At 53.4% G+C, this 27,149-nt stretch overlaps 7 protein-coding genes across 7 annotated transcripts; 4 read left to right on the forward strand and 3 right to left on the reverse strand.

Moving 5' to 3' along the window:
- Nucleotides 1-371: 371 nt before the first annotated feature.
- Nucleotides 372-4,342, reverse strand: QC763_214130 (uncharacterized protein; the record flags this gene model as incomplete). The annotated part of the gene is made up of 5 exons (XM_062910452.1): nucleotides 372-1,138; nucleotides 1,223-1,357; nucleotides 1,445-3,858; nucleotides 4,257-4,292; nucleotides 4,334-4,342. The coding sequence occupies 3 exons, from the start codon at nucleotides 4,340-4,342 to the stop codon at nucleotides 2,389-2,391; spliced, it is 1,515 nt and encodes a 504-aa protein (XP_062769317.1). The 3' UTR covers nucleotides 372-1,138; nucleotides 1,223-1,357; nucleotides 1,445-2,388.
- A 1,458-nt stretch (nucleotides 4,343-5,800) lies between these two features.
- QC763_0044910 (uncharacterized protein) lies at nucleotides 5,801-6,199 on the reverse strand. The gene is made up of 2 exons (XM_062905675.1): nucleotides 5,974-6,199; nucleotides 5,801-5,897 (listed from the first exon to the last, which is right to left on the reverse strand). The coding sequence occupies exons 1-2, from the start codon at nucleotides 6,182-6,184 to the stop codon at nucleotides 5,833-5,835; spliced, it is 276 nt and encodes a 91-aa protein (XP_062769318.1). The 5' UTR covers nucleotides 6,185-6,199; the 3' UTR covers nucleotides 5,801-5,832.
- Nucleotides 6,200-9,320: 3,121 nt separating this feature from the next.
- Nucleotides 9,321-12,286, reverse strand: MBP1 (Transcription factor mbp1). The gene is made up of 3 exons (XM_062910451.1): nucleotides 11,863-12,286; nucleotides 11,578-11,773; nucleotides 9,321-11,491 (listed from the first exon to the last, which is right to left on the reverse strand). The coding sequence occupies exons 1-3, from the start codon at nucleotides 11,911-11,913 to the stop codon at nucleotides 9,603-9,605; spliced, it is 2,136 nt and encodes a 711-aa protein (XP_062769319.1). The 5' UTR covers nucleotides 11,914-12,286; the 3' UTR covers nucleotides 9,321-9,602.
- Nucleotides 12,287-13,106: 820 nt separating this feature from the next.
- QC763_214110 (uncharacterized protein) lies at nucleotides 13,107-15,171 on the forward strand. Its single transcript, XM_062910450.1, has 7 exons — nucleotides 13,107-13,777; nucleotides 13,832-14,108; nucleotides 14,164-14,427; nucleotides 14,490-14,611; nucleotides 14,670-14,748; nucleotides 14,817-14,843; nucleotides 14,911-15,171. Exons 1-7 carry the CDS (start codon nucleotides 13,531-13,533, stop codon nucleotides 15,041-15,043), a joined length of 1,149 nt encoding a protein of 382 aa, XP_062769320.1. The 5' UTR covers nucleotides 13,107-13,530; the 3' UTR covers nucleotides 15,044-15,171.
- Nucleotides 15,172-15,998: 827 nt separating this feature from the next.
- Nucleotides 15,999-17,384, forward strand: QC763_214100 (uncharacterized protein; the record flags this gene model as incomplete). The annotated part of the gene is made up of 1 exon (XM_062910449.1): nucleotides 15,999-17,384. One exon carries the CDS (start codon nucleotides 15,999-16,001, stop codon nucleotides 17,382-17,384), a length of 1,386 nt encoding a protein of 461 aa, XP_062769321.1.
- A 5,463-nt stretch (nucleotides 17,385-22,847) lies between these two features.
- QC763_214090 (uncharacterized protein) lies at nucleotides 22,848-24,668 on the forward strand (the record flags this gene model as incomplete). Its single annotated transcript, XM_062910448.1, has 1 exon — nucleotides 22,848-24,668. The coding sequence occupies one exon, from the start codon at nucleotides 22,848-22,850 to the stop codon at nucleotides 24,666-24,668; it is 1,821 nt and encodes a 606-aa protein (XP_062769322.1).
- Nucleotides 24,669-25,512: 844 nt separating this feature from the next.
- Nucleotides 25,513-26,882, forward strand: QC763_214080 (uncharacterized protein; the record flags this gene model as incomplete). Its single annotated transcript, XM_062910447.1, has 2 exons — nucleotides 25,513-26,125; nucleotides 26,184-26,882. Exons 1-2 carry the CDS (start codon nucleotides 25,766-25,768, stop codon nucleotides 26,880-26,882), a joined length of 1,059 nt encoding a protein of 352 aa, XP_062769323.1. The 5' UTR covers nucleotides 25,513-25,765.
- Nucleotides 26,883-27,149: the final 267 nt, after the last annotated feature.

Raw genomic sequence — 27,149 nt, forward strand, 5'->3', positions numbered from 1 at the left:
TCGGCAGACGCGAGCACTAGCACGGCTTTTTACCCATAAGAAATTCAAATATACACCGACAAGTTCTCATACAAGACATTTTCAGATCCTTCAAATGTCCCAACAAGGAAAAAAGTTCAGACGGATGAAGGTGGCGGCGGCAGTGGCGGCGGGAAGTTGGATCCTGCTGATCATGTCAGTTTTTCACATGCCTGACTTACTCCGAGCTTATATGATTCATTATGAAGGATTCTGGCTGGCATAACGTCTCTGTCCATAAGGTGATATACGGGATTTTGACCAAGAAGCCATCTGTTGGGTCTTGAAGTTTGTGAAGCTGAGAGGCAATGTCGTGGCATGACATGAGTTGAGTAGAGTGGCGCAGAGGACTTCCCTAGTCTTATCAGATCCTCCGGTGAATTTACTGGGGTGTGCAGTTGTCATATCGGTGATCACCTCGGTGCTTGATTAAGAGAATGTCGGCATGTACATGACTTGGGGTATTATAGGACCATTTTGGCCCCCATAATCCCATCTCCAAACACTCAAACCATCATCACGACATGAGTGGCTGCGGCACCAACCGGGCACAACTCGATGCCGCAGACCTAAACCCAAGCGACAATCCGATCTAACCAGCCCCCATCCCGTCCGATCAAGTACCGTATCTTGTGTTTCCTTCCTTCCCATATCATGTTTGTCAGCTGGTTTCGTTTGTGTCCCGGCCGCCTGTCATCCACAAAAGATGGTTGGTGGGTTTCCGGCGGGCCACTGTTGGTTGGGACTTTCGGTCGGCGGCGGCACAGGTCTAAACGACCAGGAAATAAACAGCTTACCTACCAGAGAAGCCCGAGACATCTCATGCGTGATAAAACACATAATAGACGCCGAAAATCACCGGGTTTTTGAGAGCATGCCCTAACGTTGCGGTCGACCTTGCTCCCCAGCAGCAAACCTGCATCTTTTGCAACTTGCATAATAAAGCCAGGTTGGCAATTCAGTTCAAGGTCCCCGATCAGATGACGTGAGATTGAGTGTTTTCCCCGGCCTGCCGCAGGATTCCCAAGGTAAATGATCACTCTCTGCATGGCGCCCTTTTCCCTGCAATGTCGCCCAAGTCCTTCTCCCTCGGGATTCGTGTGGTCGTCACAGTGCTAGCCTAAAGCCGAGAGTCAGCCCTACGAGAGATTGAATGACAGCCGAGGAGCGGGACGAAGAAACACAAAGTCAGATGGAGGGTTACATCGAGAATGACCGAATCCTTCCGCCTTTCCGTGTGATGCTCCCATGTCTTAACATTTCCATGATGACGGAGCTAAAGAACAAAATTTTTTGCGTGGTCGGGTGGCGGATCGCTGATTGACTTCTGCCGAGATACCTAGGGATGGATGGTCTCAGCGAAGAATTAGAAAAGTACAACATCTGGTAAACGACACTTGAGCACCCCTGGTGCCGCACGGCATACCACAGTATGGAAAATCTTGATAAGTCGTCTTGCCCAACAATCGTGCCATGGTGACACAACCACATTACGGCTTTGCGCTCAACCATAGGTACAATACCGTCGTACCTGGTTTTAATCAGCAGCCAGCCCTATGAGAGGTAGGTAGCTCACCTCAGGATACATCGGCGCTTGGTATTAAAAACTGCCGGTTTATCACACCGCTTCTTTATCTGTCAGTGTTCCAAAGGCAGGCACCGTCGTGAGTTTTATGCAGGAAAATTCCAAGGAGAATATGCTAAATGACCAGCATGCAACCTAAATTGTAGAAAAGCGCCATCAACTTGCTGTCATTCCCAAACAGGCAAGTCAATGATAAACATAGACCCACAACGAGCCGTGTAACCACTCCCTGTTCTTGACGACGACCGGTGAGAGTGAACAGCAAATGGGAATCGAGAAGTGCCTCAAAACGCCGACTTTGACATCTGAAGAGTACATACTTCCAAAAGTATTAAACAGACATTAATAGAAACAACGGAAGAATGTTGAAATAAAGAATTTACATGTGAGGAAATGTCATAACTGGCGTAACCTTAGCTTTCTAACCCATCCCTAATGCCTGTGCATTATCTTCCCTGCGATGGATCCAATGCCGACGACTAGTCCTTGCACAATGAATAAAGCTGGTCCGGCCTATTCAGCCTTACGGCTCTCCGTATAGACGTGATGCGTGGGCTTCGAATGCGAACCATACTTTTCTTCCCCTAGCCTCCTGAACACCGAAATGGTGGGAGCCCCAGTTCGTCACCACCCCCACATGGAAACTTTTGCCAACCTATGGGGGGTGCAGCTGGACCCTGGAACTGCGTTGGGACCAAACGCAAAGCACAAACTGCAACCCATCTCAGCAGCTCCGCAACTCGATCTAACCTCTGCATATGTTTATGACATCGATCTTGATTTCGTCATCGCCGATCCGAGAGAGGCACCGTGTCGCCATAAAAGCCACCTTGGTCTTCGGCGGCGAGGCAGGCGAGACAAACGCCTCCACCGTAGACGCGTGTATGTCTTTTCCACCCATGACCCGAGTGATCCATGACTGATATGATCTCGCCGTGGAGATCGATCTCCTGATCTGACAAGACAACACCTGGACCTCCCGGCCCACCCACAAATACGTACTCGGAGGGAGCATCGGGCCCGGGTGGAGGAGGAGGCAGAAGAGGCGATGTTGGCGGATAGCTCGAGGGGGTGAAGGCAGTACCTGATGCCATTGCCTCAGCAGAGTAGGCGGGCGTGGTTCCAGAAACAGGGATTCCGATGGGGACAGTCCTCGTGTAGGATCTTCTGCGCGGTATTGGGTCTGCGGTCTGGGGGCTGGAGTTCAAGACGTCGTCTGATGTTGACATGCCGCTATAAGCTGGATTGGGCTGGTGTATGAAGCTGGCGTCCAGCTCTGGCGGAATCGATGCTGCATAGCCGATATGACGGTCTTCGAAGGGAAACCTGTTGTCGCTACGTGTTGGAGGTGTTAGTGGTGGTGGTGGAGGTGGGCGCGAAAAGCGTCGGGGAGTGCTGAGATCGAAGCCAGAAAAGCCAGGGGACCCAGTAAAGCTCTCAGCACCGAAGTTGGGATCCTGTCCATACACAGCACTCGAGGAGCCCGCTTGCTGATCAGATGCGGCACTCCAATCACGGTCGCCATAGCTGCTGTAGCCTGACATTGGTCCTATCTCCATGCCCTCGGAGCCACCACTACCATATCCCTCTGGAAAGTTAGAAGGGAAGAAGTGGGAGGAGTAGCTCGGTCTGCTATCTCCTACATGTTGCTCAGTGTACCTGCCGGCCGGGGAGGGGTCGTGTTGGTATCTAAAATCGGCGTCATCGGGAACATTGGTGCTGACGCCACGTGATGCTGACCCTGAGCGCAAGCGATCCTTCAGCGGGTCATTCTCGTTGTCATCCATAGCTGGCGTCTGCCCCAAAAATCCGAACACGGCTCTCTGGCAACCGTGACGTGTAAGCACTGCAGCACAGGAAGGATGTTGCTGATGAATCCCGAGCCTAGTGAACGGAACAACTCCTTGCCCGCCCTTGAATTGGCTCCAGGGAGACAAAACAGAGACAGGTCGGTTGCCCTTTTGGGATGTTGGTGAAGTTGCTATTGGTGAGAAGCGGGGGGGATGCTTGTCGACTTTCTCAGCACGCTGGCTGTCTCCAGGTGCAGGCAATGGGCCTGATGGTTTGAGACGTCTTGGCTTGACGAGCCGGGCAACAAGAAGAAGAGTAATGACAGCAAGCGCGAGATATATGTGTGCTCTTGAGGGTCCCTGTTTCTGGGGACTTGCGACCCCAAGAGCAACGTTGACGTCGGGATGCCTGAGTGTTGGCATGCCTGCGGCGAAGCTCAGCGCCGACGATTTACTTTGGGGCGCCTAGTCAGTGTAAGTGTTCGGTCTTGGTGGGTGGCCGTAGGGGCCGGCGCTATAGCTAGGGGGATCAGGCAGGCATGGCAAAGGGTCGTGGCACCGGAAATTGGGTTTTGTGTTGTCCAGGGTGCTGGTCTGGGGGAGAGCCAAGTCCCGTTTGAAGGATGGAGCAGAGCGAGCTACACCGAGGGGTTCTTGGAGACCCCCAGAAGCTTACATCCGCTTTAAACCCAGCAAGTGTAAATATTGAACGAGATAAAGCCCGGCGTGCAATATGATGATGAGGCGACCTACCCGACGGAAGTAAGGCGGCCGCCAGGGTTTGTTGATATCAATGCTTGGGGAGGGGGAAATGTGCAACCAATGGCATGCATGCTCGAAAAGGGAAAAACATGTCGACTTACACAGCGCGGGGCCGACAGCGGCCTCAAATGTCGCGACTGAGAGGCGTAGTGTTATGCAGAAGCCGCCAGGGTAACACGGCGGGCATGAGGGCGGTAAGTAGTAAACGGATAGTCGGGTCTATTGTGGTGGTCGTTTCCTGTGTCGTTGATGCTACCGGTGCTCTCTCGACGACACGACTACCAGGTAAGTAGGTCCGGGCTCGGCGACGGCAGGGGGGCACGGAGAGTCGAGGGCCGCTGACACTCGGGAAGACTGGTCGGCCTGGCAGTCATTGGACCGCACGGCGGGAGGGCGCGGTCTTATAGAGCAAGCCGGCCACCCCTTTGTGTGCGAGGTCGATTACGGAACGCCATGGCTCTCCACGCCGTTGTATCGCGCCGACAGGGACAAGGCAAGCTGGGAGCTTCGGGCATGTGGCGGCGGAGACTTGGAACAAAAGTAAGAGCCCCGAAGCAGATGAAGGCTGACACACCCAACGCTAACTCTCTTGGAACGCTAGAAGGTAATTAGACGCAGCATTTGTGTACCGCTTCAGCTGGATCAGCTCCATAAAGGCGCCGTTACCAAATGCAGAACAGCCAATCCTGGCGAGCAACAGGAGGGCACTAGTGCAGACCGTCATGGGATGAAGAACCTAAGGTCCATCGCCGCAAGCCCGCCATGTCTCTTGATGACGGCACCCAGATGAAGGGAAGCAGAAGAAGCAAAGCACGATGCGACAGGGAGCTGACCGAAGCCCGGAGCGCGGAATATTCCTGCAAGGTACTGGGTGCCAAGTGGACTGGGACTGGGACTGTGTAGTACAGCACATATATCAAAGTCAGACCAACAAACGACAAAATAAAGGGCTGGAAGGTGCGCCTTGATTAACCTGCATGCAACGGTGCGTGGCTGCATGTAAGTGCAAGGGTAGAGACAGCAGCCGACCTCTTGTCTCTCTTTCTGGCCGCCTGAAAAAGGGAACAATTCGAGATGTGGAGGGCTGCAGGGGACGGCGGGGTAAATCGGAGCCCTGTCGGGTGTGTCTCTCAACGCTCGGTACCTCACTGCTTGTTCGTGACGAGGTTGGATTTTGGCCCTTGTTTGTTTTCGTTCGTCGTTTGCCGATGCTGCCCAAGCCCAAAGGCCATCGGTGGTGGGGTTGATGTGATCATATGGCCGGACGACGTAACAGCAACTCGGTCGGGGTAGCAGTCCGAGCCACGGATGTCCCTTGTTCTCTTGTCCAAAGCAGGCTAGGCGTGTGTGCCCTCAGCTAGGTGTGTCGAGCCCTACAACTGGCGCCACCTTATCAACAGCCCTCTGTCTGCTGCTTGTCAGACAAGCTGGATGGACTGGCTCGGCTGGCAATGTGTTGTAACACGAAGTATGAGGCGAGGATGCTGTGGAACTGTCGCATACGCAACAAGAGGTGTCGATGGATGCGGTGTTTCTCCCGCTGATCCGCTGAGGCGGGTCAGCTAAGGGGTGGTGCTAGGAGGCAGCCCTGTGGCCCTGCCATGCTGCGCCGACTTGCAGTGGTGGTGCTGTGCCAATGGAGCTTAACCTCTTCGATGCAAGCCTGAGACAAAGTCGTCAACGTCGATCTCGGCAGAAGATGCGAGCTGCTGCAGCGTGTCGCGTTCGCAATGCTTCGATGGCTGCATGTGTTGCTTGATCTGATGTCAGGCAGGAAGCTGTGATGCGGCGGGGGTCGGTTTGAGGGAAGGAAATTACCCGGCTGGACTGTGCGACACGACAGAAGTCGGCGGCTGGGTTGGGTGCTCGACCCATGCAGTTGGGGTTCAAGTAGGTGAAGTCGAGATAGTACAGTAGTGTAGGAGGATGCTTCGTCCAGTAGGTTGTTGGTGCGACGGGAGGTGGTGCAGCAAGAGGAGCAAAGAGGAGCGTTGGAAGTGGGGCATGGAGGGGCAGAGGGGTACGGCATCGTGACGCTGTTGCAAGAGCACCTGTGTATTCATCTCAGCTACGAGAAGCTCCTTCCCAAAAAAGAGTTCCTGTTCAACTTGACATGTCACCTGCGATGGCCTCTGTTACATAGGCCATCTGAGTCCAGGTTATTAGGTACAGGTGATCTCGCTCCCATCTCGAGCCCGGTAGATCTTCACCTTGGAGACAGGTCAGTCCACGGCTGTGCTCACCGCCACCATGATGCTTCAACAGCTGAACAGCTTGGCCCTCAGGTCTCCACGCCCATGGCTACCTAACCGGGCGTCGGTTGTATCCTGAGCAAAGCGTCTCGCCGGGTGAGCTTCATACACGACGAGAGCGCTTACACAGCAGAGCACAGCGCTTCCACGATGGATGACGGGAACCTACTTGAGGTGCTCCCAAAAAAAAAAAAAAAAGAGAGCCCCACTGATTGATGACTGGCCGTCCGATGATGCCTGCAGCCCGTCATTTTCAATCTCAGCCCTATGGGAGAAACCCTGGATCAGTGCGCCCTCCATACCCCACTCCACCAAGACCCTGGTTAATCACATCACACCCGCTGGACCGCCCGCATTTCCGTTCCCATGAGAGAAGCTTGAGCATTTTCCTCATGCGTCGCCTGCACCGAAATCATGTCCTCGCACCCCGCCGCTTCCAACAGATCCAACACCTTACCCAAAGCCCTTGCAGCAGGACAGGCCAGAACCGACAATCCAAAGCCATTGGGATCAACTGCCCATTCACTGTTGGAAATGTTGGACGGCACACGGCTGCCTGAATGACTGAGATTCACCGCTGTTTTCCCGGTCTTGACTCTCTTCGAATCTGAACTGGAGTTTGTGCCTTGCAAGAGTTGGAGGGCCGACCGCCATTGGGGCAAGCCATTTCTGCACGCCCATTGGTCTGCGGCGCAATAAAGTCAGCTTGCGTCTCCCTGTGCCGTGGTTCCTACGCTGGACTTGCCACTGCCAAACTCCAACATTTTGACTTGTTTTGTCTCTGCCAGCTCAAACACCTCCTCACATCCATTGATTGCCGGCCACTCTTCACGTCATGGTCAAACATTTGACAGGATCGTTTACGAATCCGGGCCCAACAGGGACACCAGAGCGGAGCGAGCCGCCTGGCCGCGGGGCACAACTCCTACCGTGATCCATGATAGACCAAGAACAACTACCTACTCTGGGGTCAACTTGATACTTGAATGCGTACTTGACCTTGAATGGCCAGTATACGGACGGAGAAATTGACAATCGGATCTTGGCGGGCAATAGAGTGCTGGCTCATGATGGTTCCATCCGGCGGTATTCGCCCGGCGTACACGTTGCCGTCTCAATCTCGATGGGAAATATCTCTTCATGAATGGTAATCCATTGAGGCTGAGCAGGAATAGTGAAAGTCATGTAAACAAGCATCTGCCGGATGCACACGCGGCTCAGTGGCGCGGCGACAAGTGAGGCTCAACAGGCTTCCCATCATAAAGATCATCACGGTAGCTAAGAATATCTTGAAAATGAAGCTAACATGGCAATAGATGGAGCAAGCTGACTCGGACGCTACACGAACTGTAACTGGCATGTTACTGGCTTTGCGGGTGCTCCAATCCCACAAGAGGCCGCAGAGCCTCATGCTGATCAACCCACTTTCACTCGGTTCTCTGCGAGGATGTCCTTGTGATGACACTCCAGCGTCTGATGGGCATACCAGGACCGGAACCGGTGGATCCGCGAGGACAGCTGAGCCCAGTCGCTTTGCATGGCTTATCGACCAGACGTTTGGTATATTGGGAGCTTTGCCAAGTCTTCACTAGTCATCTGAACTACAAGATTTACGCTTGCGTGTCCCACAAAGTGCAATAATTGGGGGACGAGCTCTACTGGTCCGGTGGCGATCGACCTAGGTAGTTTAGTGGCTGGGAGACAAGTACCACGGTGTCACTGTTCGAGACTGGGAGCGATGAGACGGGCCAGACAATTGTCTCGAAAGAGCTATCTACAACTCCAATGGGGCAGAAGTCGAAAGATAATGCGGGTTTCCGTATCCGCATCTACCCCTCTCACATCATGGCCCCTTTCTCCGGCCGCCCCCTCATCCCCAGCATATCTTACGGCCTCTGCTCACGGGGCCGGTCACTCAGATGGTCACCGAGGGACTCACATTACCAATCATCGAACTCACCCACAAACATGACAACTCACAATCACGACCGGCATCTCACAAACACCAGCAAGTGCCTGATGCTGGCCAGGGCCCACGATGCAACCCTCACCACCAGTCACCAAAACAAACAAACCCGGTACGCAACACCGCCGGCCAACCAGAGTGCTCAAGACGCAGTCCCTTCATGTCAAGCCCACATCAAACCCTCCCCAAGTCCAGTGACTTGGTCCTTACTAACACACAACCAGGGTATAGACCACAGGATGGTAAATGTGGAGATATCCCTGCCCCTCCAAAACCCGAGATACGCACGATACGAGAGAAACCTTCTCATCCCACCCGCCTTCCCCCCAACCTCAGCCAGCCTTTTCCTGTTGTCCCTTTACTATCCCGCTGTCACCCGCGTATCCCCCATGCGAGAAGGGGGCCCCGATCGATAGGCCATCCGTCGTTACCAACAAACACGCAAGAGAGAGAGGGGGGTGGGTACCTGTGCCGATGAGGCTGAATGAGTTGACGGTACCGTATCCAGGGTTCCATCCTACGGGGGTGACCAATGGAAATCCAGGGGTGGAAACCAACACCACCACGGCCTCCGGGGATTTGTTTGGGAACTTTTGATATGGGCATCAATGACACGATGCCGTGATTGGGTGATGATGGTTGCTTTTAACATTATGGGTGGTACAGTGAGTGTCAAGGGGCGGCAACTACCGAGTACTGGTATCTAGCATTACATTCGGGGTAAGGGAGGGGTATCGTCAGAATACGCTGCCAGAGACTCATCCACGGCTTGCGTAATTTGGCCTATTGCGGATATGGGGAGCATGGCAATATATGTTCAATGTATAGATACGTCAACAAGATACAAACGCCCGCTGTTCAATATCTCAAGCAAAAGTTGTGTATGGTATACAAGATAAAACCAAGATTCTGATTTCGTCAACACCACCGCCCAGAGTGTTCCGACACGGCCGGAATATATTCCGCCACTTTGCCCCCGTCAAGATTACTGCAGAAACAATAAGCAAAAAAAAAAAAAACATAAGAACAGTGAAAACTCTGAACATGCCCAGTGACACCATCCATCCATTTCCTGACAACGCCCCGCCCCAAACAGCTCAAAGAAAAAGAAAATGCCAGACACCTCAAGCAGAGAGTGAATGCCAAGGGCCCGAGAAAAAGAAAAAGAAATCGCATCCGCCATGATACGACAACAGCTTATGCTACGACATGCAACCAACTTCGTAGCCTCACCCAGTAATCTCCATTGGCTCAGCCGCCTCCGCTATCGCCAGCGCCATCCCACCCAGCATGCCCATCCCCTCCATGACCGCATCCGGGTTCGTCCCTGGCGGCAATAAAGCGGCACTGTTGCTCTCCGCCTCATCCTCCATCATGGAGATCATGTCCTCCAGGTTCTGGTCCAACATGTCCTGGTCCTCGGGCGGCAAGCAGCTGCAGAGCAAGTGCCTGTACTGATCAATCTTCTTGCCCGTCCCAAGCATGCCCCTCGCCTCGACGTACTCCACCTCGGCGGCTTCCTGCTCGACCAACATGGCATGGAGTTGCGCCGCGAGCTTGAGCCGCTCTTCCGGTGAGTCGTCTTCTTCCTCTTGCTGCTGGCCATTGGTAACAGAGGCGAGATTCTGTTCAGTGGCCTTTTCAATGGCGAGCTGCGTCTGCCGGCGAAAGAGAGCAAGGACTTGCTTCTTGGTGCCGGCCACCTCTTCCTCCGTCTTGCTGGCTTGGTCGTCGGCTTCGATCCTGGACTCGAGCTCGGCGATGCTGGCTCGGAGGTTGTTGAGCTCAGCTTGGGTGTTGGCCAGGATGTGTCTGGCTTCCTTTTCGGCTTCGTCCGTCTCGTTGAACTCACTGTCGTAGCTTTGAGACAAATCTTGAAGTTTCTGGAGCACGAGCGGCGTGATGCGCGATTGCACCGTGTTAGCTGCCTCACTCTGGTATGACAACTGTAACTTGCTCGTTGGGTCTTCTCCAAGGGCATCCCGAAAGCCGTTGCGCCGGGCTGTGTCAGGGGCGAACGGACTCGAGGAGCGCTGTGGCCCGGTCCGGGCAAGAGAACGGGTGGTGTTGATTTCTTTGATCAAATCCTCCGCTCTCACGCCCTCGTTGTTTTCGATGTCGGTTGCTGCTCCACGGCCGAGAAGCGATCTGATGCATTTCCTGGCGTTGACTCTAGCCGCTAGATGCAACGCCGTATTGCCCTCCTCATCCTGAGCATCGAGCAGCGCCTGTACCTCCTCTGGCTGGCGAACTTCTACCAGTTTGTTCAGGATGATGTCCAGATAATACCGAGCACAGGTTGAGCTTTGTACCCTTCCTCGCTTCATAACCGCCGCATGGTGAATGACAGTGCACCCAGAGTGATCTCTTGCATCCACCGATTTGAATAGCTCGTTGAGAACGGTAGGAAACGTTTTCTTCATGTAGCAATTCGTAAAGTTCACCGCCCACATTAATGGCGTCTCCCCCCTGATATTCTGAGCCATGAGATTGGCATCAAACCGCTTTAGCTGTTTGATGACATCGGTATCGCCCATGGCCGAAGCCCAATGGAGCGACGTATGCCTGTCAGTGTCGATGGGCCAGTCCGGCTGAAAGTTGGTTGGGGGATCAGGACGAATGGCAGCCTGTTGGTTTGTAGACAGCAAAAAGTAGTCAAGCAGCTCATCCCCGTACATGGCATGTTGTTGCGCCGTCATGTCCCGCATCTCCTCCTCTCTCTTGCGCTTCCTGTGGCCGGTGGAGAAGTGCGACATGTCGTATGCTCGATCGTCCTCAGCCATGTACGAGGCCGAGGCAACAGTCATGTTGTCGGGGGTGTCGTCTTCGTGTATCTGAGAAGCAACACTCTCGTATTCTTCTTGGATAGGAACACCTTGTTGGGTGTGACTGTGTGAGAACACAGCGGGCTGCGACAGACTACTCTTCCTGTTTTGAGACTTGCTGCCCCATTTTGGAACGGCAGGCTTGGCCTTTGGGGCCTTTGGCTTGCTCGCATGTCTTGGTGCGGGAGGAGGGCTCTCACTCCCAGGCTCATACTCAAAGATGGGCCGTAAGCGTTCGTAGATGTTGTTTCGCTGGGCAAGCGCCTCGCCTTGTTCGAGAGGAATCCATGTGCCTGCAACACAAGGCAAGGAGTCAAGTCAGCAAACGGAACGCGATGTTTTGGGCAAACGAAAAAAAAACAGCAAGAAGCCGGCGCACCTTGGTATTTTCCGTAACCACCCTGGACTTTTTCATGCTCCTCCTTTTGAACTTCGCGCTCCAGAATTCTCGTTCGGGCAGGCTTGTCAAAACCGGCAGCCTTCAGGATGTGTGTCGCATTCACCCAGTTGTCGGCACGCCGGCGCATAACATGTTCCTTGAGATCGGTCCCAAACTGAAACTCGTAGACGGGTACCTGCATTGAATTTCATGATTAGCCATGCGTTTTTTTGGCCAGGAGCCTTTGTCGCAGTGTCTAGACAGAGTCCACAGCGGGCGACGTACACCACTATATGTCGCGCTGTATACCCCGGCCGGGGCAGCGCCCTTGGCCATCTTGCAGAGTTGTTCGAGATTTTGCGAGCAGAAAGGCTTTGTTCAAGAAAGGCTGTGAGACTGGCGTTGGGGGGTTTTGGGAGTTTAAGAAAGTCGTCCGTTTCTCGGCTGTCCAATGGGCCAGTTTTTTTCCAACAGGACGGCGGCAATCGACTGGAACCTGGAGGCTGAGAGAAGCCGACTAGGCTGCGCAAGATGAAATGGTCGGCGACAAGAAAACAATTGAATGGAACGACGCCAAAACTATTCCCCTCAAGCAGTCGTCGTCGTCGATGGTCGCTGCTTAATTGCTGTCGCGGTTGCAGACGCGGAAGTCACGAAAAGACGCGGTTGCTTGACCTTGTCCGAGGCTGTGGGGGGAAGCGAGACGCGGTTTTACGCGATTCCCTTAAACTCTCTTCGCTTGGCCCCTGACCTCCCGTCTCACTGAAAGTGCGCCCGGCACGTGACTGCTCCCAAGATGCTCCTTCTTGAGTGGCCACCTGTGGGGGGTTAGGGTTCAGTATCCCATGTCAATCACCAACGTCCAAGAGTATCCAGGAGCATGAGCCGAAGAGGGGATTGACATATATACAGTCGGGTGATAATGAAATGAGAGTAGATCTGTCACTATGTAGTCTCCTCCTAATTTTACCATGCAAACCGCAAACTGATGGCAACTGCTTGAGCCCAATGACGCTACTTTACTCAGTGCATATATGTTGGTGAGTTGAAGAACAAACTTGCTGTGTTCTCCCCCAGGAGGTACACTTACAACCTGCCAAAAAATCACTTCAGTCAGGAATTTTGAGAGTACGTGGTAATAATGCGTTACCATCATATTCTCTCCATCTACATACGATTTTCCTCGCTCCTACACTTGAAGCCTGAGGTCCAATGATGCCGTGAACGAAGGGAAGGCCAAACGCCGGTGCCGTGTTGGCTTCATGTCGATGGTATACCATTGACAGGCAGATGACGACTGCCGTCAAGTTCAAGTACGTTGATAGTCACAATAGATAACGGCGCGGCCAAGCAGTGGTTCCAAACTCACATATTTGACCACAAACCATGGCTCTATGGTGCAATATCGCGTGAGTATGACAAGGTGCACCTTCAGTGTGAGCAGCCATACACCAGCACCAACTCACCCTTCTGTCGTGTAAGTGAGTTCGACCAATGAAAGTCGCCCGATATCGAACTCACATGCCTCAAAACGCTCACGTTGACCTGTCGGACACAGCCAAATGTTCAACGGGTGCCTGGGATTGGTCACCACTTGCAGAGTTGTAAAAACCATCAGACATGCAATGGCGAGCTTGAGCTCGAGGCAACGCTACGTCTTCGTTCCCGAGTCACCACAAATGATAAGCCAGCACAGGAGTTCGAGCTTGTTGCGCAAATCGTGGAACATTGCACCTCATCCGGGAGACCAGAAAAAAGAAGGGGTTATCTCCGCTGATCTCTTAAACTCCTGGCATCATCGGGGCGCCATCGGCACTGGCGCTGGTCGTTGTAGAAGATATAAGGAACAGCTCTCAACGACCTGCTGTTTCCCGCTCAAGACATCAGTTCGAGACCAGTCATCAGGAACACATACCCTTCACATAAATCCATATTCAGCACACCAACATCAACATGGCCCCTCCTGTCGCCGATATCGATGTACAGACTGCTCCTGTGGTGGTTCCTGTTCCGACCAAAGGATCCATCGCTCCCGGACACAGCAGCGCCTCTAGGCTTTCGGGGCCCTTGACCTACTCGGGCACTCTCGACACCTATGAGCATTTCGATGTCACGAATATAATCGGTCGCGAGTTCCCCAACTTGCAACTGAGTGAGATCCAACATGATGACGATAAAATCCGTGATCTCGCCATTCTCGGTAAGCTCATTGGTGGTTTCTGCAGCCGTGGTTCTTCGACTGACACCAGAAAAGTTTCCCAACGAGGCGTCGTGTTCTTCCGCAACCAAGATCTAAGCATTGACGACCAGAAGCTCTTGGGTCAAAGACTTGGTGAGTTGACAGGAAAGCCTGAGACGTCCAAGCTCCACAAGCACGCCCTTGCCAACAGCAAGCGCGGTATTGCCGTCGATGAGAATGGCAAGCTCGACGACGAGGTTTCTGTCATCTCGTCGGAGCAGAATCGCAAGTACTACGCCGATCGTTATGGCTATACTGCAAAGAGACTGGCGAGTGAGGGCTGGCATGCTGAGTATGTTGTTCTCACCTTGCGCTTCCAGGCAAACCAATGGCTGACTCTCCCCTAGCATCACGTTCGAGCATATCCCTTCCGACTATGCCATCCTCAAGATTGTGCAGCCTCCCGAAGATGTTGGCGGAGATACCCTCTGGGCCTCCGGCTATGAGGTGTATGACCGTCTAAGCCCTGCGCTTCAGGAGTTGGCCGAGAGCCTGACTGCGACGCACCATCAGCCCAACTTTGTCAGGGTCAAAGAAACCTTCGGTGCTGAGCTGATTGATCAGTTCCGTGGTGCTCCGGAGAATAATGGGCTGGATTTCAAGGCTGAGCAGTATGCTTATCCGTATGCTGAAAGAAGCTGAGCCAATATGCTGACCAGTGACTGATATGTAGCCCTGTTGTCCGCACCAACCCAGTCACCGGGTGGAAGTCTCTCTTCGGGGCCGGCCACCAAGTGCATGCCGGTTGGATCAACGGCGTCACGGAGCGTGAGAGTGAGATTCTCAAGGCTTATTGTGGGTTCCCTCAAAATATGAAGGTATCATCGTGTGCTGTTGCTGACCGACAAAACAGTTTACCAACTCATTTCTGAGAACCACGACCTTCAAGTCCGCTTCCGTTGGAACAAGAACGATCTTGCCATATGGGACAAGTAAGTTCTTTTATCAAGACGTCTAAATACTTGTGCTAGAGTAGAGAAAACTGACAAGGAGAATATAGCCGATCGGTGTTCCATACAGCTACGTAGTGAGTTCCTCTTTCCTCGCTCTTCCGAGCATCAAGGCAGACCAGACAGCTGATAACATAACTACAGCGACTATATTGGCAAGAGACAGGGCAACCGGGTGGTGTCGCTGGGAGAGAAACCCTATTTCGACCCCAACTCCAAATCCAGACGGGAGGCACTTGGCTTGCTCAAGGATGGGGATGAAGACGAAAGGCTTTGAAGGTTGACCGCTAAAGGCGGGAAAGAGGCTGGTCATGCTGATCCGTAGTTAAACTTTGGGTGTTGTACGTATCCGTTTAAGGAGGTATTGCGTAATGAATGCCACGATTGTTTTCTCCTGCTCCACGTTGAGAGTATTGAAAGGCGCTTGGCGTGATGCCTGCGTCTGAGCGCGTGACTTGTCATTTGTCATTAAAGTTAGACGCTGTTCCAGAGCAGTAGGTCAGGAAGGATGAGGCACGTGAGGGGGAAAAATAATTTCGGTATTCTCAGAGGCCCGGGGATAGGCACAAGATCCAGACGGAGGCTGTCAAAAGACGGGAGCAAGAGCAAATAAGAGCACACCTGATGAAGCCATCTAGAAGGACCATTGTGGTTGGTGGAAGGTGGAAAGAAATCCGTGGGACCCCTAAAGTGGGAACATCCCACACTTTCCCAGTGGGGCCCCCACAGAATGGCAGGCCAATTCCTGCTCTGATTGGTGGATCCCGGCCCGTGGATCGGGAAGCCGCAGCTGACACCAACGACATGGGTCCGATGGTGTTGGGATGGTGACACAGGCCATCTCTCTTCCAAACAACCTACCAACAACCTACCTGGAAGACATGAATTTGAACTTTAAAGTCGAGGCCTCTCCTCCCACCAAGACACACTTAATTGCGTAACTTTCCTGGCATTCATTCGCTTATACATAGCCACGTTTTGTCCACTTACAATCAAGGCTGTCCATTCCACCCCGTTCTTTGTCTGCCCAGTTACACACTGTCCGTCTCTTAATTCTGCCCCCGGTACGTCACACACACCCGACGACAACGCAGCAGCGAACGGCACATGCGTCCGCCAGCCGTCGAGCCTCCGTATACACTTGATTTCCCATGTCGATAGAGGTAGCGACATAGCAGCCCCGTTCAGTTGTTCTACCCAAGTCCACTCACTGCCCGCCACAGCTCCTGGCCATGGGCAGCACCAAGACTCCTCGCCCCGGCGAGCAACCTCTGCTTTCCTCATATCACAGTTCCGACGATGAAGAACGGGGCCGCAGGACACTTCGAGGAGGAAACCGTCGCGGAAGCCCCCTTCCGCCAACCTCAACATCCTCGGCCCACACACCTACATACTCGCATTTCGCCGTCCCAGACTTGACCACGAGTCGCCCGACCCTGAGCCGTCGCAGTACGAATCAACTACGCTCCCGTAGCCCTACAAGTGCCCGCCTCGAGGCGAAACGCAAGTACACATACGCTGCCGTTTTCCTGGTCACGAGCTTGGTATCGTTTGTGGTGCAAACGGAATTGGCATCGTACATACAGCACGACTTGGGATGGAACAAGGCATATGCCATGCTGTATTTGACACATGGATCGTGGGTCTTTCTCTGGCCACTGCAGCTGCTGTTTCTGCGCCTTCAAAGACGGGAGCAGTCATGGCATCAGTTTTGGAACAACCACAAGCAAATTCTGAGAAAAACAGCCCAGATGGTGGAACGACAAGAGGTCAGAGTACCCAGGGGAATGGGCGCTGACCGCTCGCCCTGGCCATATCTTGCTCGGACAACAGCAGTGGTGACGACAGCCTTAACCGTTGCTGGATCGAGTTGGTATGTTGCCGTCAGCATGACCACGCCCAGCGATTTGACAGCCATCTACAACTGCAGTGCCTTCTTTGCCTACGCCTTTTCCATTCCCTTGCTGAAGGAACGGCTTCGGCTCGACAAGATGGTGGCCGTATTCGTGGCTATCATCGGTGTGCTGGTGGTAGCTTATGGCGGCGGTAGCTCCTCGGATGAAGCTGGGCAGGCTGGCCCTGCCACTCGCTTTGCCGGCAACATCGTCATTGGCATCGGTTCCGTGTTGTATGGGCTCTACGAGGTCCTCTACAAACGATATGCATGCCCGCCAGATGGAACAAGCGCCAACAGGAGCATGATGTTCGCCAATACCTTTGGCAGCTTGATCGGAGTTTTCACCGTCCTGGTCCTGTGGATCCCAATACCGGTGCTCCATGTGCTTGGATGGGAGACATTTGAGATGCCGACAGGCGAAACCGCCTCCCTCTTACTTATCAGCGTCTTTGCCAACATGGTCTTCTCGGGCTCTTTCTTGGTTCTAATCTCATTGACGAGCCCGGTCCTCAGCTCGGTTGCCGCACTCCTCACCATTTTCATCGTTGCCATTGTAGATTGGTGCTTGACCGGCCAACCGCTAGAAGCTCCCGCCATCCTTGGGGGACTGCTTATCATAGCGGCTTTTGCAATGCTCAGCTGGAGCACATGGAAGGAGATGAATGAAGAAGAACGCAAGGGGCCGGTGGATCTGAGCAGCGATAGCGGCGACGAAGACTAGTACAATCGTGGTTGCCCTATTTTGGAATGCGTTCGCACCCCCCGTACGACGGACTCTTCCTCGGGACGCGCCAATGCCTCCCCGTCAGAGGGAACTATTGGGGCCACCGCAATCATGACAGCTGAGATGTGTGCCGAATTTCATCTGCGGGGTGGGAAAGGTTCCAAAAGCAAAAAGAAAAATAGAGATCAACTGAAAAAGGCCAATGCCAGAAAAGCAAAGCGAGACGCCGACGAACAAGCTGCCGAGGAAAAAGCCTCCGGGGAAGAAAGCTTGCAATCCAAGCATGAAGAGGAGCAGGCAAATACAGAGGAAGCAAGAGACCAATACAGGGGAGACTAATACAGGGGTCGAGGTCAATACAGCAGAGTGAGCTGATGCACCTGGGGAGGTTTCATGTAACATGCCCTGATGGGGTTCATTTGTACCATGATACCCCTACTGTTTCTTGGGACCGCGATGTCGGCAATGCAGGGAATGATTGCCATATGTGCGGGAACTTTCGCTCTTGTTGTGGCGGCTCCGGTCTACGGGCTCAGAGGTGACGTGAAATTTAGGCCGTGCCTCGTCCCCTGACGAATCGGACGAGGATGATACGGGCTTGCCAACACCGGAACCGTGGGCGAGTGACCCGGATCATATAGCTCGAAGGGAGGCACGGGCGCATGCTGCTGCTTTGGCAGAGGCTTTGGGGAGTGGTAACACGGGGCAGGGCCCGGTGGGTGGAGAAGGGAGTAGGACTGGTGGTCCCTCGAACAGCACTATCGATGATGAGAGTCATCCGAGAAACTGAGTGTAGGACAAGTGTGTGGGAAGCTTGAAGCATGTTGGAGGTGGGGAGCGCAATTCCCGAGGGAACATGGATACAGGAGTATTATTAGCTGGTAGGCAGGCCACAATCCCCTTTGGCATTAGATAGTTGGGGGAAAAGCGAGTATAGAGTAGCGTGACAGCAATGACATTTTCATCATTTTACAATACAGTCTCTGAATATCTCTGGAGACTATGGAATGATGAGAGCTGCTTTCACATAGATATCTACCTAACATGAATCAGCTGATCCCGGACATGTTGCTGATCGTTCCAAGTTATGTTTCAATGCTTGTTATAACAAACCCGTCTAGTTCGGTTTTGGGAGTAAAATTATTAAGACAAGAAAAAGACAGAAAAACTAACAAAAACATTATCTTGCAACACCAATGCAAATTTATCAAATACCTATGAGCTCTATATATTTTGAATAATCTCGACATAGTCCACCAAACATGGGTTGTGAAGGTCTTGTCCAATCTAGGAGAACAGCCATTTTATCTTAGTTCTGCTTTAGGTTCATTGCAAGATGATTGTTTGTTTGATGATCACTTTTTGGGGTTATTGAGTTCCCGTTGCGCCTTCTTTTCAGTTCGATCTGTTACTTATACCCTGCACCTGGGAGTAGCCTTAGGCTTGTACCAATCATAGGGTATATGAAACGAGGCTAAAGTTTGTTCAACATATAAAACCTATATTTGGATGGTATGGATTCTGTAGTCTACCGGTAGAGTCAACCATTACACCAGGCATGATTTGTGTTTAGAATTGGCGTTTTGGACAGTTGATCCTAGCAGCGAAGCTCTTGCGATTTGCTTCTCTATATTCGTTGTTCACCTAATGTAGCACGATCCAATTCTATCATCTATTCATGAATGTTAATGTGCTGAAAGAAATTGTGTCCACTGTCATGAGTTCATGGTGATATTGAAAATGTAATGTGATTGAGAGGTGAGCATTTGATATCATCACATTTGCACTGTACACTCTGTGATGTGTTTCTAAAGATAGAACCGCCCTGCATTGTGGTATGGGGAATTTGGGGAAAGAAATGTGTGTGTGCCGCCCCCAACATTTCACGCTTCCGTCTCGTGTGCATGACTGCTTGCCAATCCCCTCTCGGTCGTACGCGACCTGCTTACGGCACAGTAGCCACAAAGTCGCGTCTGTCGACTGGAGTGGAAATGATGAGCAATTAGGCTCGGACACTGCGTGGGCAGTGGGTACAGTACAAATAGGGGGTGAAAGAAATGGATGAAGGCATTGATGACGGTAATTTGAAGATCTACAAAGGGTATGTCAGCATCAAAGAAACAACCGAGACGGGGCCGGCTAGGCCGGCCACTGTTGGTCCATTCCAGTGAGCTCCAACCCATGCTGATCCAGAAAACACGACCCGACACCTCGGGACCAAAACATGGTGAGCTGGCGGTTGAAGAACGAGGGAGAGACACAAGCTTTACCGCCTCTCCAGATCTCATTGCTCCCTGCTTCCAGACAGCATGACATGGTTCACAGGATCAGCCAAAGAAGATCGGGAGACTTTCGGAGGGTTGATATCGTGGTTTGGCCACTCTAAGCCTCCCGTGCGGGGTTATAGGCCAGGCCTGGGGCTCAATGGTCACGGCCAGCAGTCGTTGGGCTTCAAACTACCCGTTGTGGGGCTCGGCCAGTGTTTTCTTCTTTCCAGTCGCTAATAGTACCAAGCAAGCGATTCAGATCTCTCACACAAGACTGGGACTAACAGACGGCGAAGATGACGTGCAGAAACTGACGCTACGCACATAAATCCAGCCACATGTGACCCATGAACACCTCGATACAACAAGCACCCATAGTCTCCAGTGAGTGGCCTCCCAACTCTTCAATGGACCCTCTTCCGCATGCCCAGTGCTGGCTTTCACGGGGAGGATGGAAACTCCAAGCGGCAATGCAACCGTAACCTCCTTGTGCACGTTTCAGGGGTGCGGAGTCCAGCGCACGGAGCCTTCAGCCGTTGGGGCTCCGGGCAGCATGTCTCATGTCTCACCACTGGCTCTGCGTGGCTGTGTGTGACTTGCCGATTCCTCCAGTCTGACAGGAGTCAAAGATAATGAGGTCCGACAGTCACCGCCGTCATCATGATATCTCCAATCACAAGCAATGCCATCTTGCCTCGTTGGTGCTGTTGGAAGAAAAGCTTCAGCCCGACGGATATGGAAGGGAAAATGGAATGGACAAATCACCAAGCCCTCCCGCCAAGCCCTCCCCGTGGCCGTTACAGGATCCCATGCTGCACATCTTTTGTGGAGACGACGATGGGCTTCCCGGGAAGACTTCCACAAAGACATGGATTGTTAACGACAGATGGTCCAGATTCGGATGATGAACCAGCAAGCCGTCCGAGATCTGTAGTAGCGTTTTCTCGGTGTCCTATGAGATCTGCGAAGATGGCCGCCGAAAAGGCCAGTAGTAGCTATTTGGGAAACCACATGGCTCCAGGTTGCAAAACGGCCCCGGGACAGGCCAACGAGCGGTGGTTGAGTAACGGCGACCGCCTTTGGCGCAACCAGCCACCAGCAGATCGGAGAAGTCTTCCATGAACATGCTGCTTTTCTGCCGAGTGAACAATCCAGTGGCCAGTCATCCGATCACTGCCGCCGATACCACTTGTTGATGCAGGCGTGCAAGACGAAGGGGGGAATGGCAAGGGTTCGATGTCGCCTTGAGTCACTGGGCCTGGCGCGAGACTCTGGAGGGTTTTCTGGTAGTGGCCCATGATTGGTTCAATATCAAGCAAGCAAAGACAGCTCTTAGCCTGATCAGGCATGGAGGAATTGAGCTGGCTGCTCCCTGCGTCTTGCTGGATATCATCGAGGTACGGGAAGGAGCATCGGAAGCTAGAGCTGTGCTAAGAGTTTTGCTGGGAGAATACGAGTAGAGAAGTTAGCGAATGAAGCGCCACAGATATCGCGAGGGTAAAGGTGAATCGGGCTGCTTACCTCACCCACCAATTGCGCGCAGTGATTGGCTGAGAAGGCCCACTCTCCGTTTCTGCAAGGCCCTGAGTTCCCGCGGTTCCAGTGGCTGCTTCTGCTCAATCACGGTGGTCCGCTATCCGCTCAGACAGGGCATGCTCCCCTGCCGCAGGCTAAGACGATGGACCAGTAGAAACAAAGCATTGCATGCTGGGGCCCCGCCCGCTCTCCCTGTTCGATCCATTCTCCAATCCCTCCACCGCACCACCCACCTCCAGCTGCGCACCAGGCGGCCAGTCGTTCCAGGGCAGTTGATATCTCCTTTCCTGTTGCTCTGCTCTCGTCTTCTCTTTTTTCCTTTCTGCAACGCCAGCAAACCGCCCTTCCTTTTCACCCTCCCCCTCTTCCTCTCTTCGTACCGCCGTCCTTGTGTCGGTGTCACCGTTGCCCGTCATTGTCGTCGTTGATTGAGAATCCATCCATTTTTTTCTTCACCGCGCATTCTCTCGACCTACACAGAGCACAGCACAGTTTCGCCAAAACAGCACCAAAAAAAAGAGAAACACCACAAAAAAAAGGAGAAGTGAATATAGGCAAAGGAAAGGATCCGGAAGAAGCGCGCACATCAGCATCACCTGCACCAAAAAACTACTTTTAATCCTTGTATTTTATTTTTGCGCCCGCTTTATTCCACTTCGTCGCCGCCATCGCGAGCCTCGGTACCTTTTGGGCAGCCATCATCAATCTCTTCGACAACTCCCACTATCATAACCAACTTAATTCGCTCAGAGGGTGATATTGCAGCAGCAGAAAACGAAAGAAGAAGCAAGACAATACAGAGTACAGCACAGCACAGCAGCACCGGAATCTGGGAACACAGGATAAAACCTTGTTTGCATCTTTGCACCTCCTGGAAAGAAAGGAACAAGCTGGTGGATTTCCCAACGTCTTTGACTCGTGTCTGCGGGTGTCCCACACAAAGCGCGCGCAACCCTACGAGTTACCCGGATTTGGACGCGCCAGTCTTCAACCTGTCTGCTGACTGTGGGCTCCCCTCCCATCGCCACCGCCTGTTAAGCCAGAACCGCACTGGCTTTTCCAGCACCTACTTCCTTCAGCGTGCCCTTCACCTTCCCTCCGACAAAAAAACCTGCCTTTTCTCTTTCCCCTCTGTCCGCGCTGGCTTTGCCCGCTTTCTCTGACGCCCTTCCGCTCATTCAGCATCACAGTCTTTTTCCTTCGTCTTCCCCATCGACAACTGTTAATTCCAAACCATCAGCACCGTCTGTCTTATTGGACTTGGCTTTTTCTTCTCTTTCGGGACCAGCATCTTTGCATCATCTTTTTTTGCACTTCCTCCACGAGAGAGGAATAGATCGCATCGCAGAAAGTTAAACGTTCGACCACGTCTCTCTCTTCTTGCGACCTTTGGCATCATCAGTATATGCTTCTTAATTTCTAACTTTGACTTGAACGTTTTTACGCAACCTCGTCCTCGTCCTCGACCTCGACCGGGCTTCGATTTCGATACCCACCACCACTTCGAGCCAGAGCGATCGCGCCAGGCAGTTCAAAGCTCCATCCTTTCAGCACATCGGCTCTTTTCGCCAGTTTCGATATCCGACTCGTGCTATCGCGTAAAGAGAAAGCCTTTCCCAGCTCTCTCCAGACATTTTTGAGTCCATACCACGTTGTAATGGGCCCTGGCGGTCTCGCTCAAATGTCTCACGCTCCCTACAACACCACCCACGGCCTCGGCATGGCTTCCTCTGGACTGGCGTCCCGCCGTGGCGGTCAAAATCTCAAGCCTCTCTCGTTCGAGGGTATGAAAGCCCCAACTGAGCAGGATAACGGCCTGCCGACTCCCCGCACCAGCCGCGGCCATCTCCTCGCCGGTCTTCGCACCGCACCCAAGTCGGCTATGGCCTCCAGCTTCCCCAATAACGGTCCCGCTTCACCGACCGTTCAAGGGCCAGCCGGCCGGAACAACCGCAACTCCATGGGCCCCGGTATGTTTGACAACATGTATGGCGGACCTAAGACGTCGATACCTCGGTTCGGCGGTGCCCACCAGCAACAGGTTCAGCAGGCTCAGCAGCAGCAGGCCTACAATGTCGGTGGTGGTGCTGGTGGATATTCGCAGCAGCACTACACCACAGAGCAGATCCTGGCCCCGCCTCAGATCCAGCTTGATGATGTCTCGCAGGACCAGCTTGACCCCAACATCCATGCTCAGCTGCTGTACACCAATGCCTACCTCTCGGAGCAGCAGCAACGTCTACAGCAGCAGCTTAAGGCTTTGCAGGCTGCCGCCCAGCAGTTTCAGGGGCTCAATCTCAATGCTCAGGCCCAGCTTATGCAGCAGCAGAACTCCATGATGCAGCAGCAAGGTTTCCCCAACATGTACCAACAGCAAGCCCAGCTTCAGGGTATGATGGGCCCAACCACTCCTGACGCCAGCAATGTCTACTATGACCCCCGCACTGGTCAAATCTACATGGACCCGACCCAGGTGCAGGTGCAGGCACAGCTTCAAGCGCAGGCTCAGGCCCAGCTCAATGCTCAGTACCTCCAGCAAGCCCAAGCGATGCAGGCGGCCATGCAACAGCAACAGCAACAGCAACAGCAACAGCAACAGCAACAGCAGGCCGGTCCTGGCGCCCCTCGTGTGCAAGTTTCCCCCCCTCCCGAGGCGAGAAACAGCTTCCGCAGCCCCACGCCCCCCCGTCGCTACGATTCGCCCCTTGTTGAGAACCCTGCACCGCTGCCCCCTCCGAGTGCCAATGCCTTCCGTCGTGGCCATAAGAAGACCCCTTCGACTGTGACTCCAAGTGCCAGCAAGACTTCTCTGACTATTTCGACTGGTGACGAGCCGCTCAAGACTGCGGCCAGCAGTCTCAGGACGGGCTCGTTTCCGCCTATGACCCCTCTGACTTCTGGCTATGGCCCTGGCCAGGCCCGTGCTGGAGAGCACCCTGTCCGCCAACCCCGGAACCCTCCCTCGCTCGACGAGCTCAAGTCCAAGCCTACTGCCAAGCACGACGGAAGCAAGAACTTTGTGACTCGCACCCGACGTACCGTCATCAGCAACATTGTTCGTGCTGGCATGGAGCGCCGCAAGGAGGCTCGCGGTTCCGGGAGCGTTAGCCCTGTTTCTGAGAGCGCCGAGGAGACGGTTGAGACACCCGTCACCGACAATGACAGTGATTCAGGCCGCAGTGGATCGGGCAGTCTGGTTGAGCGTGATGATGCCGAGTGCAGCCTGCCCAGCTCGCGTACCAGCACTGGCAGCTGGGGCGCCATTGGTTCCGATCGTCCCAGCTCCCGTCAGAAGTATGAGCGTCGTGGCCCCGACAGCGCCTCGTCATCGGATAACGAGGGTCTCCGTGACTCGGGCAGCTTTGCCAGCCTTCTCAAGAACAGCTCTCGCCGTGTCAAGCCTGATACTGTCGAGGGTCAACGCAAGGCTGCCATGCTTGTTCTCACCAGCTCCGAGAAGCGCAAGCTTGTTGTCTGAGTATGTTTTGTTTTTCGCAGGCCGACACTACGAAGGAGGAATAATGGACATCGGATAACAACATCTTTACGCTAATTACGATCATGCCCTATGGTTTCCTTCTTACGGCCGGTGATGAGGGCCCTTCGTGACAGGATCGGCGTGCCATCCTCACGTCGGTGAATCAATTCCGGACGGCTTCATGACGTTTCTTCTTTTTTCGCCTTTGCGTACGGGGATGACCGGGAAACTGGGGTTTTGCTTCGATGCTTGGGGTGGCGTGAACGTTTTCGTTTCATATTCACTTCTTGCAACATGATTTTGGCTGGGACTGGGTTGGTGCATTTTCGGGACAAGTACTTACTTTTGACGCTTTCGATTCGTTCTCGACATTGCCTTGAGCCGTGTCACATAGTTTTGCGTTGGTGGATTGTTGCAACGGTTCATTTCATTGCGCTCATTTTCCCCGACGTTTACGATTGCGCCCGTTTCTTTGTCGATTTTGGACGGTGATCTACATGGCCTGGGAACAGGCAGGCGGGAGCTTTGGAGTGAACCGTGGGCCAGTTGAGTTGGAGAGATTGAGGAGAATAGCCATGGCTATTTGGCCATGATGCTTAGAGGGCAACGGGAAGGGTGAATCAGGCAGGGGAAAAAGAAGGGGTATAGTTCACTTTTGTCGCAGATTTTTCCACGCCAGCACGTCTGTGCCGATTCTGCTTCAGGGAAACAGCCGATGGTCAAGGTTAATCAGGCAGAACGAGGCAGAGAATTTGTAGATAGGATATCAATCAACTTAAGTCTTTACACATACTTCACTCTTCACTCTTCACTCTCGGTACCGGGGCAGCCGATTGCCGTATCTAAAGTCCGGGAAGGCGGGGTATTTCCCAGATGCCCCGCTGATGCCGGCCGCGAAAGCCGACGCTTTTGCAAAGCACCTCTCACCTATGATGTCGTGCTCCGAGAAAGCGATTGCAACTTGTTGGTCGGACATAGCATATCGCCGAATGTGTGTTTTCCATGCTTAAAGCTGTTGCTCACTTTTTCTTTTTTCCCTTGCTTTGCTGGTTCACAAACCTCTCATAAAATTCCAACAGCAGAGAACAACAACAAAAATGTCACCTCTCATCACTTCCACGGGCAAGCCCCGCGTCATTCTCGGCTTGATGACCTTTGGCCCAGATGAGGAAACTGGCGCCAGAATAACCGACGTGGGGGAGTACAACCGCGTTCTGGACCTGCTGCAGAGCAGAGGTTACAACGAGGTCGACACAGCGAGGCTGTACATCGGGGGCAAGCAGGAAGCCTTCACTGCGGAGACGAACTGGCAACAGCGGGGGCTGACTCTGGCGACCAAGGTGGTGTACCCCAAGGATGGAGGAGAGAACACCAAGGAGAAAGTCCAGGAAAGCGTGGCCATCAGCTTGAAGGAGCTGAAGGCTGAGGCGGTGGATATCTTGTACTTGCATGCTGCTGTAAGTTGAGCTTGTAGATCGGGTGCCTGTCGGTGCATCATGCTGATCCAACGGACAGGACCGCTCCACTCCCTTTGCGGAAACACTCGAGGCCATCAACGAGCTTCACAAAGCCGGCAGGTTTGTCACCTTTGGCATCTCCAACTTTACTGCCTTCGAGGTTGCCGAGATTGTCCTTACGTGCAAGTACAACGGCTGGGTCAGGCCAACCTTGTACCAGGGCATGTACAACGCTATCACTCGCTCTCTGGAGCCCGAGCTGATCCCCGCGCTGAGACGCTACGGCCTCGATCTTGTGGTCTACAACCCCCTCGCCGGCGGTCTCTTTTCGGGCAAGATCAAGACCAAGGACTTTGTGCCTGCCGAGGGGAGGTTCAGCGACAGCACCACCACAATGGGCAAGATGTACCGCAACAGGTACTTCAAGGACTCCACCTTCCAGGCACTCAAGATTGTGGAGGAGGCGGCGGAAAAGGCGGGCATCACGCTCATCGAGGCGGCGTTGAGGTGGGTGGTGCATCACTCGGCGTTGAACATCAAGGCCGGGAACGACGGGGTGATCATTGGGGTTAGCAGCTACGAGCAGCTGGATGGCAACTTGATGGATCTGGAGAAGGGACCGTTGCCGGAGGAGGTGGTGAAGGCGTTTGATGAGGCGTGGAAGGTGAACAAGGCTGATACGGTGAACTACTGGCACGGGGAGGTCAAGTATGGGTATGATACGAGGGAGGCGCTTTTTGGAGCTGGTGCTAAATAACTGGGTCACTACAAGCAACCCTTTCCGTATGCAGGGAAACTTTAAATCGACGTCAGTTGTTTTGGCTGTTGTTCAGAGGTCCATAAGGGCACCATGGCTGGAGCTTATGACAACGACAGCTACGGCAAAGTCCAGCATTCTTATCGTAAAGGTAGCACTTGAGCACCTTGTCCACCCTCGGACTGCTGTCTTCCCAACGCAAATTAATCCAAAGACAGCACAATTTCTAGCGGAATCCGAGCTCTCGCTCTGGCTACCAGATCAGGG

Source organism: Podospora pseudopauciseta, assembly GCF_035222475.1.
Source record: "Podospora pseudopauciseta strain CBS 411.78 chromosome 2 map unlocalized CBS411.78m_2, whole genome shotgun sequence".
Taxonomy (NCBI): domain Eukaryota; kingdom Fungi; phylum Ascomycota; class Sordariomycetes; order Sordariales; family Podosporaceae; genus Podospora; species Podospora pseudopauciseta.